A 12,627-nucleotide genomic window follows, 5' to 3' on the forward strand; every position below is an offset into this window, starting at 1 on the left:
AGCTATATTTCTTAAACTAGGGAAGTAATGGCGAACCTATAACACAGTGAAGATATTTATAGACAACTACACCTCTATAAGGTCGATCAAATTCCATCAATTTCAAATCAACAAGTTTTTGCATTGCTTCCTCACAAACAACTCTTCTAAGATGTGCACATATTCATGATAAGCAAAATAAAAATGCTATTATTAAGCGAATTTCTGAGTTACACTCAGTATAAATGTCATCAAAGACAGAATAATGAGACTGAACACAAACATACAGCAGCAATTAAAAGAAGACTTTAATAATTATAAATCTTTTTCGATATCTCTTGATGAAATTAATGACGTCACATCAAATGTTCAGTTTGATATCATTGCTAGATATTCTGGTAGTATAACAACCAGATAAGATAAAGTTAGAATCAGTTCCAAATAAAACATGAGAGAACGAAATATATTAGGTTATTAAAAAATATTTCATGGCCTAAGTATGTACTGATATTAGAGCTTCCTAGAAACCATCCGAAAAAACCGCTTTTCGTTTTTTTTAACAATTTAAAATTTTATTAAAAAAAAATTAACATGTAAATAATTTTTTTAAATTATGCAAATAAATCTAATTTGATTGCTTATAAATATAATATTCATAAAATACATATATGTATGTATGTATAATATATTAAGGAATACATTCTTTAATTATTATTTTTATATGGATTATAGATGTACAAAATAAATTGTAAACAAGAAAAATACAAATGGATTATAATTTTATTCATGGCCAAAATTTAGAGGCAATATATTTAAATATAATACAAAAAAAATCACGAACAATTGAACGACATTAAAAATATTAATTACGAAGATATTGCACTTGTTTATTTGATCCGGCCTTGTAATTTATTCCTATCCACTTTTTACACGTACTGATAACACGCCAAATTAAATTTGCAACTGATTATTTATCTCGAAAAGGACTATATTATGAGAAAAGGCGAGGTAAAATTTTAAGTATGTATTATATTTTTATTATTTTTAATCGGCAACACAATTAAACGGGTACTTGACGGCCGTAAAATATTTTTTTTTAATATTTACCTCAACCAGCTGACAGGTATTGGCCGAGCCTTTCATAAATAAAAATGAACTATAGAAATCCTTTTTCGAACCGTTTTTATGAGAAACAGCAGTCTTATCGCTGTTGCTTCGCGTAGAATTTATTAATCGATTTTGTGTTATTTATAATTTTTGAAAAGAAAGAAATTCTTTATTTAATTTAAAAATAGTCGTAAAAAACGGTTTATAGTCAAAAAATCTAGTTTTCGTTTTTTCTAAATTACAAAAAAGTAACGATTAATCAATTTCGGTTTTAACCGGTTTGGAAGCCCTAATTGATGTCTAAGGTTTTGTCAGTAATGACAGATGGTAGCGAAAATATGAGATTTGTGAAATTGTTTATGGAAGTTCAGACGTTAACTGGTTCTTTTTCATTGCATTATCCATCAGGTGTTTTGTGTCAAGGCAGGATTCACATAATTAATGTCAGTTGTAACAAAAATAGTGAATTTTATAGCTGTTCGAGCCCTTCAAAAGAGAGAATTTTCGGTGGTTGTACAGGAAGTTGATTTTATCTACATTGGATTGCTGATGCTCAACGGTGTAAAGTGGCAGAGCCCAGAAAAAAACTTAAGCGATTTGTGGAGTGCTTTGTAGAAATAAAGGTATTTCTTTAGGATAATAATCTGGCAAAATTTTATCAGATTAATGTTTTTTTACAGATTAAACTGTGCATATGAAGAAGCTGAACTTAAAACTACAAGGATTTGACAAAAGCATTGATGTTATGTTCGGATGCATCCAAACATAAGTGCCTTTAAAATGTTAATGTACATCTGGAAATAGTGTGACATCTATAAAGCTATTGAAAATATTGATACTAATGTCTTGAAAAAAATATATATCAATTCATTCAAGCGAACTAGCCGAAATGATCACAAAACTGGATATAAATTGAAAATATTGATTTTAACGTAAATGAGCGGCAAAATTCTAATGGAACCGAAGGACCAGAGAATATAAAAACAGCAAAGAAATGCGCAACAAAGGAAATTTTTAACCAATAAGATGACTTAATAGTTAAATATAATCGAGAACGATGATATTGATGATGTTAATGTATATAAATACAAACTACATATTTAATATGTAGTTTGAATTTATATACATTAACACTAATTTTGTTACGTTTTGTTTTCCTGTGTGTACGTATGTAAGGCCATTTCATTTTCATCTTTAAAACTATATTATATCGAAAAATTTAATCTTTAAAACTATATTATATCGAAAATTTTTCGAACTTAAGTTTTGTTCGATTTATAAGTAAACTTGTTGAACCAATTAAGCACGCAAGTTGAGAGCTTACTGTATGTGTATTTAACTTCTACTATTCGATACTCTAATATTTGGGCAGTATTAATAGTAGTTTTGATAAATGATTTTGCAAACTATATTAAAATTTACAAATATATTAAAATATTGTGTGTAATCTCAGTTTTAATAAGCACTTTCAATACTAAAAAGAAGCACAATGTATTATTAAGAAAATTCACCCAGACTTATTTTCTAAGGGTGGAATTTTAAATACTTTTAAAGCGATACCTCTTGTTATTAGGAGTATTTTATCAACTTTTTTATCGAATTTTAATTTAAAATACACAACGTTCATTGTGTTATTTTTAAATTTTGATAAATTAACTCGATTTCATATTTTGGCAACTATCAAAGTATATATTTGAATAGTTAAGACATTTAAAATAGCCATAAAAATAATTTACACTGCACCTTTATTAAACTTAATAATAAATAACAGAAAACAACTATTTAAGTATTTTTTATACTAGAAAATACTACAAAAATTTTAAAAATGTAGTATATTCGCAGAAAAATTTAGGTTAAAAATCATCATGAAATTTTAAATTACATTAAATTATATTATTTTTGTTCAAAAAGTATATTTTTTTATTATATTTTTCAGGGTTGCCAGCGATTCCATTCGCCCAATGGTTCCCGAAGGTGATTCTCCAGAGCGCCTTCAGAGGGCACCACCCACCCGCCAAATCTACCCCTCAATTCCAGAACCGAACCAGCAGGTTGCCTACGACGCCACCATGCGACGAAAGACGAAAACTCTGAAGAACGCTACCGAATTCAACGAATTTAGCGAAAACGTAAACCACATACCGAATAAAATTTCGCCCATAACGCCCCCTTCACCCAACTACCCTATGGTGGCGAACATTTGCGTAGAGGGCGGCAGAATAGAGTTCGTGAAGAGGCCGCTAGATTCCGCCAGCGGTTTTGACTCGTTTTCCTCTCCCGGGTCTCCCTGCTCAAGAAATTACGACGAGGAAAAATTCGACGGAGATAAGGTTAGTGTAGATATTTTTTATATTAGGGTTGGGGCGTAAATTATTTTTTTGCCCCGGGCAGCGTGCCTAAATATCATACGTGGGTCGCTTGACCGATCATTCCAATCAGTGCGTATTGCGGCGGCCTAGTAATTGAATTTAAAATGCACCCACACGCAATGAGTGTTAATTCGAATTTTAATTTGTTCAGTCGCCGGAGGGTTGACAGAATTAGATTTAACTAAATTGGGTTTCTCTAAAAATACATTGTGGGTAAAATGTTGTGTGGAAAAAATGGATACTTCATTGTTAAATTGCATACAAATTTTAATGTGAACATCAAGCCTGTTTTTTTTTATATTAATATAATACATCCATATCTAGATTAGCGATGTATTATCAAGATGCTTGTCCAAAATATTTTTACGATTTATATAGGAAAAAGTGTCTCGCAAATATACGTACTGTATAAAAGAGATCTCACAAACAGGGCATGTTCTTCCAGTGTCTAATATTTTCTTTATGCTTGTATAACTTATGAAAGTCCAATAAAGACACTAATGTAAATAAGTTGTATATCTGATTTCAACTTTTCAACAAATAGTTAAATAATTTATTGACGATTCGCGTTCTGTACGATACGGCAGTTCGTAACGTCCTCAAATATGGCTCCATTGTCTAGAATTTAAGTGAAGCGAAGTACTCCTTGTTGTTAGAGAGAATTCAAATTTCTGATATATCTCTACAAGAGTAAATACGAATCGTGCAGTGCCTTTTTGCTAGGGCGTTGGAATATAATTCATTACATTCCAGGTGTAGGGTCTACCCAATGAACCACTTTTAAACTTGCTAAAAGGCTGTGTTAATGATTGGTAACCTTCGGTTTTGAGAGAGTCGCAGTTGCGTCCTTCATTCTTACCCGTTGCGGCCAGTATCTTAGCGCTTGAAAACGCTTGTCAAGTATGTTTTCGGCGATATGAGCAATTTTAAAAAAATATGTGGGTTGATGCTCATCTATTTAAGGAATGCACCATAATTTTTTGAGTGCCCAGTTGTATAATTATTGTTTGTTCAATGGACATTATGACGCATCGGAGAAACCTGCCAAATCATGATGGTCAAATTTGTAATAAAAAAAAATATATCCCGTTCTATTAATATGATTTTATTAGATCATCCACGTACTAGATATTTTAGAGATATTTATAACACATGTATTAGAATAGTATGAGCAAAATTTTATTATTAATTTTTAGTTATTGAAATATTTTTTTTTATTTACATATTATATATTGAACTGTGTGAACACATATGTATATAATATAATACTATTTAACTATCACAGTGATAATACAATATTATTATATCTATCATTAATTTAAATGAGATAAGAAATATAATAGTCTATCTCTAATTTATCATTTTATAGTATGTGCAGATTAAATTTCACATTTATCGCAATTATATAAAATAATAGATTTTGATTTAAAATATTTAAAAAAAATAGTTAATACTGTGCAAATAATTAAATTACGACTTTCGAAATTTTTCGATTAAATTCGACTTTCTTGGATTTTATCTAAGAAAGTTTATTTTAGGTTAGAAGGAATGATTAAAGTAGAAATGCTATTTTCATTATTTATTCGGAAAAAAATACCTAATTTTTTATAATTGAAACAACTATAGGGGATAGTGACTTCACAAATTAACAAAAATATTTTCATTTCGTGACGAATTAAAATTAAGTAAAATATACAAAAGCTCTAAAAGAAAATGGCAGTTCAGAAATTAAAAAATCATTAATTTAAGAGTAACTATATTTGTAGTCAAATAAGTCTGTATACTGCTGTGATTTATGTACATACTTATTTATTATTACTGTAAATGTGTTTTTTTTGTCACAATATTTTAATAATATAGTAACATATTAAATAATCGGGAAAAATTATTTATATCCTGTATGGTTAGGGGCTTATATTTTGTTTCGAAGGTGGGAGGGTAAAATTTTAATTCCGTCACTTCATAACTTACGTTTTTCATTGTCATCACTCAATTTTAATATAAAACATTTTATAAAATATAAGTTTTAAATTTAGTTTCAATCCAAATACAAACGAGAATTATAACTCGATAAATCAGAATTAAACAATAATTTCAGTTTCGAATTAGAAACATTTTAAAAGCAGCCCTTTTTACCCACTGCAACCCAGTAATACATTTTTAATGGGGGCTTGATAAGGACTTAATAAGGAGTTTCGGATCGCGATAAGACCCCCCGTTAAAAATTACATTCGGATCGGTTTCGTGAGTATCACCACGAATACGCAGCTAATTGCCGTCAAAGTAAAAAATGCGTAATTATCGGACTAAAGACGGACGATGTCCTAGCACGAAACTCTACTATTATAGGAGAACCTTTAAAGTTGTTTTTATGCTGTGAAAATAAGCGTTGAATCATTACATTGATTTGATGACGGTATAATATTAATAATAATTGTTTGTTCATTGAAGTGTGATGCTGTAAATTAGAATTGTATATGTCTGGGGTTCGATCTATTTTTTGTACCGTATAATTCATTTTCGCTGTAGACAAAGCGCTAATCTTATATGAGATGCTGTCGGCGTCATGTCGAGCGAATAATTGAAAAACAAATACTTTAACAGTAGAATACGAATAGTGCTATTTGTTTATGCATTAAACAAAGATAATATATTTTAGATCTAGAATAAATATCAGATATTTCACTCTTTAAGTAAAACATTGAAAATTATTGCTTAATAAATATGTATTTATCTTATTAGTAATATAAAATCAATATCATTTTTTATCGAGATTGAAATGAAAAAAGTTGAATACTCTTATAATTCTCAATCTAAAAGTTCGATATTACATTTTTTCAAAAGTATTTAAATAATATTCATTGATTCTTTTACAAAGTAAACAAATCAAAAAAGCGTGGCACCCAGAATTAATACCAGACATGACACATTTACTTATTTTTAATTAAATTGCAAAAACCATTTTATTGTCTCTTTTATTATAATAGAGGATACAAATTCACACAATAGAGGATAGCTAAATTGTTGTTTTAATGATTTTGAAATTGGTGTATTTACTTAATTTACCAAATTTGTAATATTTTAATAAAACCAATATGTTTGGCAATCGAGATGACCGATCACGTAAATAAACGCTGATTATATGTTTTATTTGCCTGGGCTTTTTATACGTTTCTGTGCTGTTGTTGTTTTTTAAAATATCATATTAAATAAATATTGTATTAAAAGGAATTCTTTTAACTTTGAAATTTGGCTGATTTTCAAAGAATTAAACTCTTTAATTTGCTATACATTTTTGCATCTACAGTAAATAATCTGTGGAAGGTATAACCAGCTGAGGTCAATCAAAATTCCATTTCAAATATTATGGAAAAGACATAGCAACTAGTTTTGACAAAAGGGCTAACAATTGCGTAATAATTATATATTACACAGACCATCTACTTAATAGCACTCGTAAACACCATAAAAACTACAATTGTATGCGTAAATAATGCACTATGCATCTATTCTGCGTAAAAACCGGAGTTGCCATCTATCCCTTTCGTTAACGATATTCTAAAGTTAACCTTTCAGTTTCACTTCTTTAAGGCGTAAACATATTTCGTTAGCTGAATAATAAATCGATGCAATTGGCTCACTAACATCTGCATCTGTGATTCGACAGAGCTGTCTCAAATCAAGAGTATAAAAGATGTCACTTTTTCACAACTTTTTTTGCTTAATGATTTTTTATAATTTTCACATTGTTATGATTATTTTTATTGCTATTAATTATATGTCGCCAAAATCTTATTAAAATTGTTTAAATCGGAGTCAGAGTAGGTAGACTACAGTCCTGGTATAAAGTCATACTCCTTTACCCATAAAGCCCAAACAAACCGTAACAAAATATGTTTAAGAATTTGGTAATAATTGAATACAATTTTAAAATCAATGTTTGTAATACATATATAATATAAATCGAAAAGCTTTTCTAAATAATGATTATTTAATGCCACGTAAAATCTCAACTAGAGTTCCTTAGAGAAGTTTGCTTAGGTCGTTAATCTTTATTGTACAATATGCACATACACATATATCTAATGTACTATTATTTGCGTATGCAAACGGTAATAACGAGTTCTTACGCTCTTAAACTAATCGCGATTAAAGTACAGAAAATAGAGTCAATTATATTTACGAAACGTATACAATTTTTCAACTGCCGCTCCAAAGAGTAAGCAAAAAAACTTGTGCGTTTAATATCATTAGCCCATTTTAAGACTTGCTAGACTACAATGTTTGTATAAAAAAAATATTAAAATATGCTTGCTCGGTGTGGAGTAACACCAATAACACATTTTTTCTAAGCTACATGGTATCTAAAATAAACCAGAAAGTCCAATAATGTGTTAATTAGACTTAAACAAAGATTCCAGCTCCGTCTCAAATCATCTGAATAAGGCAGTCGAATAATAGTAGGGACGTTAAACTCTCCCAAACAATTAAGCACAAGTTATTCTTCGTCATTGTTTCTTAATCTATCTCAATACCGATCAAACAAACGATAAAACACGTTAACGTCAAACGCGAATACACGCCATAAAAACGCATAAGCTTCTATTACGTTTTTTATTTGCGTATGAATAATTCTGATTTAACGACGTGTCCATCCCCATAACGCGCAGCATCCCGGTCCGCCATAATGCACGCACTCAAAGCGTCATCACCGCCAGTAGCATGCACACCTCAATTTATCGCAGCGCATCGCGAATGATGGCGGTGGTGAAAAAATGTGCACCCCCCATAAACTTATGAGCCCGACATATTTGCATATAAATGCAATCCGACTGAGTGGAAAAACAGATTTTGCAATTTTTTAGCGTCCCCCAGCCTCACAGTGTCCTCGTCGCACGACAGGATAATGGAGTGTGTAAAATGCATTATGCATGCACATTTTTATTCAATATCGCGTAAAAGGAGGCGACGTTTGATGCGATCCCGCGGAACGACCGAAAAAATGGCACCTATCAAAAATGAAAAACTGAAAATATGCCTAGACGCGGCTGAGGGATTATAGCCGCGGCGTGATGTATCCGCAACACTTTGCGAAGGGTTTTTGGATATTGTTTGGAGTTGGAAACACTTTCGATGCATATAAAATAGATTCTTGGCTTTGTGTGCGACGATGTATTGTAATAAAATATTTGAGCGTATAATACGCACTAGAGATTGTGACAAATATTCCAGTAAAAAGTGAGTGAAAATCACTTTGCATAATTTTCTAGCCGTTTTTAGTTTAGCCTTAGTTATTTTCATATTATATTTTTTTACAATATACAATTCTTTCAGAGCCACCAAGATACTTTTATAATTTATATATAATAATACTGTTTTATTATTTTTTCTTTAAAAATATTTAATAATATTTTTCAACTACATTTTTACAATTTATTAGAATAGATAACGATTCATAGTACATATGTATACGACGGCTCCCGGGTGCTCCCACCCGCTTCCTCAGGTCGTGTGTAAGCCGAGTTCGGCTCATTAGCGACCCTAGAACTTGAAATACATATGTATACTAGGCATTCTTTAAATGCGCTTATAATATGGACAAAGATGTAGCGGGTTACTAATTCTAGATGTCTGCAATCTCCATCTCGTCCAATCCTGGACCAGTACATATGGTCTAGAATTAGACAAACCCCATCTCTCAATCTTTTTGTGACGGTCTTCATATGTTCTTTATAGTATTTCAGACATATAAAAGCCCCATTCTAGAACATTGTGTCCATATATGTTTTTCAGTATTTTTATTTCATAGACTGTAAGCCTTTTCTTTTCCACCAGAGACAGATTTATGCGTTTCACAGCCATATGTGACGCCAGATATTATTATAGTTTGTCGTATACAGTTAAATTTTGATCCATCTTGATTGTGTATTTTAATTTTTTCCTGTATCTTATTTTAGGGTTTTATGTTATCTCTGGTGTCAACCTTGTATTTGGTCTTGGCTTATTAGTAATCTATCATACCTTATTTAGATCATGGACTGTATCATCCGCGCACGCCAAATAGTTAGTTTAATTTCATTACTTTAATATAATATAATAGGGGACAAATGGTCTCCTTGTTTAGCCACATATTTTTACTATAAACCCTCATTTTCTACATTTAGCAATGCTTTGGTTTAGTGTTTCTTATTTCTCAAGAATTCTCAAGAATTTTTGAGAAATTCAGATGCACGAAAATATATTTAATATACGGTTTGTATTTATATTGAAGCGGTATATAGTATCTTTGTATATGAAAAATCTCTTTACTGATTTAACTTAAGACAAATTGCTTAAATATTGCCATTTTGAAGTATATTATTATGAATGTATGTTATATTATTGTAAATAATTAAAATTTAATAGAACGAAAAAAATGGTAGAACATTTATTAAAACGTAAATGTAGTAAATTAACCCAATATTTTTTTTTCAAATTATTTTATTATATTTTATTTTTGCCACAGTCCATCAAATGCTAAAAAATGCCAACTTATTGTATGATTTCTATAGCATTTACATGAAACCATTGAATCTGGTTTCATTTAGCGGGCGAGCGAATCCTTGCTGAAAACGCTATTCCGCTATTCTTATACTCGGTCATAAAACTTTGTTTTCAGAGTGTTATTAAAAAATTCCTCTTTCTTTTCGCACTACATGCTCTGAATGCAGCTGTGAACCTAGCAAATTTTAATATTTTTATTTTTAATACATATAAGATATTCTTTATGAGCTGTAATACTTCGTTATTAGAGAATTTTCAATATCAGATATGTACCACCTAGCTTGATTTTAATTAATCATCGTGATGTTCATTCATGAGATTAGGAAAATGTAGGCAAATCTAATCTGTGAAGTTCGATTGGAATTATAATTATATAACTATCACTAATTTCGATCTCCCAGACACAGACATTTAAAAACAGTAAAGTCCTTATGGGATTTGAACTCAGGTCTTTCAGGTCGACAGCCAGAGACTTATAACCACTCGTCTATCTTGCTGGTTGATTTTAATTACTATCGGTTTACAAAATTGCAACCGTAGTAAGCCATTAAAAATCGTATAAATAAAATTATGCAAGGATTATTTAAAAACCTTTCAAATTTTCCAGAAATTTCGGAAAATAATTCTTGAGAAAGAAACACTATTAATATAATTAAAAAATATTTTACAGGTGATTAATTGATTTTTTGCACTAATTGGTTAAATAAATTAATATAAGTGAAACCTGAGAAAAAATACGAATATTCGAATATAGCAAAAAAATATTGATTATCGTTTTTCTTACATTTTAGAATATTAATATTTGATACATCATCATTATAATAATAAACATATAGCACGTTTTTTTTGAGCGATTTTCTTTCCATTCTTTTAAGCTTTGCAATATTTCTATTAAAGTATGCAATTATTACTTTGGACTACATAATAAAAAAATTCTTGTTATATACTTCGTACTTATTTTTATTGGACGAATCCGGTAATTATCTTGTTACACATCTTCATACTGCTGTTTAAATGAATAAGCTACCGAACTTCTTTTAAGAAAATAACTATTGTTTTATTTGATATTTTCATTGAATTTGTTGATGGAATATTTAGATAATAACCTTTTTACAGAAATGAAGATTGCGCTGAGAAAATAATCTTTACACGGATTATTTTTTATATACGATTTTTTAGCTTAATTTACAAAAACAATTTTCTTAAATATTTTTATTTTTTCACCCATATTTTGATTTCCTCTAACCTTTATAATGCATATGGTTTTTGTTGTTTTAAAATAAGATTTTATTTTTAATCTATCTATTAAAACTATAGTATCAAATTGTATAACAAGATTTTATATATTTATTAACTTCTTGAAAAATATTGTTATTTGTAACCTTTTGAGATCGCCTTCACCGTCGCCGCTTTTGCTACTATGCAAATCAATTTTATGGCTCAACTGCAACATAAAACGCAATAAACGTCGACGCTAACAACACACCGCACGAGAATTGATAGTTTAGTAGTTAATTGGGAGCGAGCCTTGGTGGCGCAGATGAAAAATTGAAATTCCGCACGAGACGCGCAATTACTTAAACGTCCGACGGCGGCGCTGAGCTCGCTCTTCGCTCTTTAGATATGCAAATTCGTTTCCAATAACGCCCTTGTCCCGACGTCTGCTCGGGTGGGTTCTTCTATTAGTTTATTAAATGTCCTTTGAGGGGGTGGGCGATGCCCGATTAGGGACCAAATCGCCCTCTGCAAGCCGGCAACTAACATCCCTTTAACGCTCACCTGGCAGTTAAAGGGTTAATTTGGACGTCGTTCTTTTTCATTTGGATGATCGAACCGAATGGGTGGGTTGTGCATACTTGCAATTATCTGGTAGATTGGAATTGTTAATATTATAATAAATATAATAATCGTATTTTGATACACTTTCGTATAAGAGGTGTGCGTTTGTATATATGAGATAAGTGTACTGTTTTTATTTTCTTGGAAAAACTCACAGTGGTTCTAGTGTTCATAGTATGTATCGTTCATTGTGTTGTTTAATGTTATCCACCAGTCTTTCAAGTATTATTCACTCACTGGTCTTTCGTTCTGGATCAGAAGTTTTCCAAAGCATATTAATTAAACACTTTTTTAAATAATGGAAATACTATAGCTGCTTGAACGTTAATTGATTAGCATACCATCGGCTTTTTCAGGACCGGACCGCGTTTTCGATAAGACGCAATTTTCCAACCCCCATCGGTGGAAAAGCAATTACGCCTCACGTCAATCCGTGCGAGATCACGGGTAAATAGAAAAGAAATTACGCGAGGGTGCAGAACAAAAGTGTGTTCGCAAAAGGCGTTTAAAATTGGAAGCTTACGCGGTGCAAGACTCAATCTGGCCGGATTACCTGTATTAGTTGTGCGAGCGGGCAACTCTCTCATATGATTTATGGATTTGGCGAAGAAGGGGGAAGCGGAGATATCGCGCTAAATGCGGATTATGCGCAGTCTTCCTTAAAAATTCACTTTGAATAAGAAAGACACGGGTTCAAAAACGGGGGTGATGTGGAGGAGGATTCGATTAAATATTGCATCACTGTGGCTCGGTGTACCGATTTGACGGTTTTACGAACGACTGACTTTGA

The 12,627-nt window shown here is 30.9% G+C and overlaps 1 protein-coding gene across 1 annotated transcript in view; it reads left to right on the top strand.

Annotated features, from left to right (window-relative positions):
* Positions 1 to 12,627, top strand: part of LOC148236463 (uncharacterized) — a 415,732-nt gene that overhangs the window by 171,885 nt on the left and 231,220 nt on the right. The window contains exon 3 of the mRNA XM_088182944.1: positions 3,023 to 3,416. Within this exon, the coding sequence (XP_088039070.1) occupies positions 3,023 to 3,416 (394 nt within the window). The remainder of the gene's footprint in view (positions 1 to 3,022; positions 3,417 to 12,627) is intronic.

This window comes from Plectrocnemia conspersa, unplaced genomic scaffold (assembly GCF_051122295.1).
Source record: "Plectrocnemia conspersa isolate PC_06_02 unplaced genomic scaffold, ASM5112229v1 ptg000003l, whole genome shotgun sequence".
NCBI lineage: Eukaryota > Metazoa > Arthropoda > Insecta > Trichoptera > Polycentropodidae > Plectrocnemia > Plectrocnemia conspersa.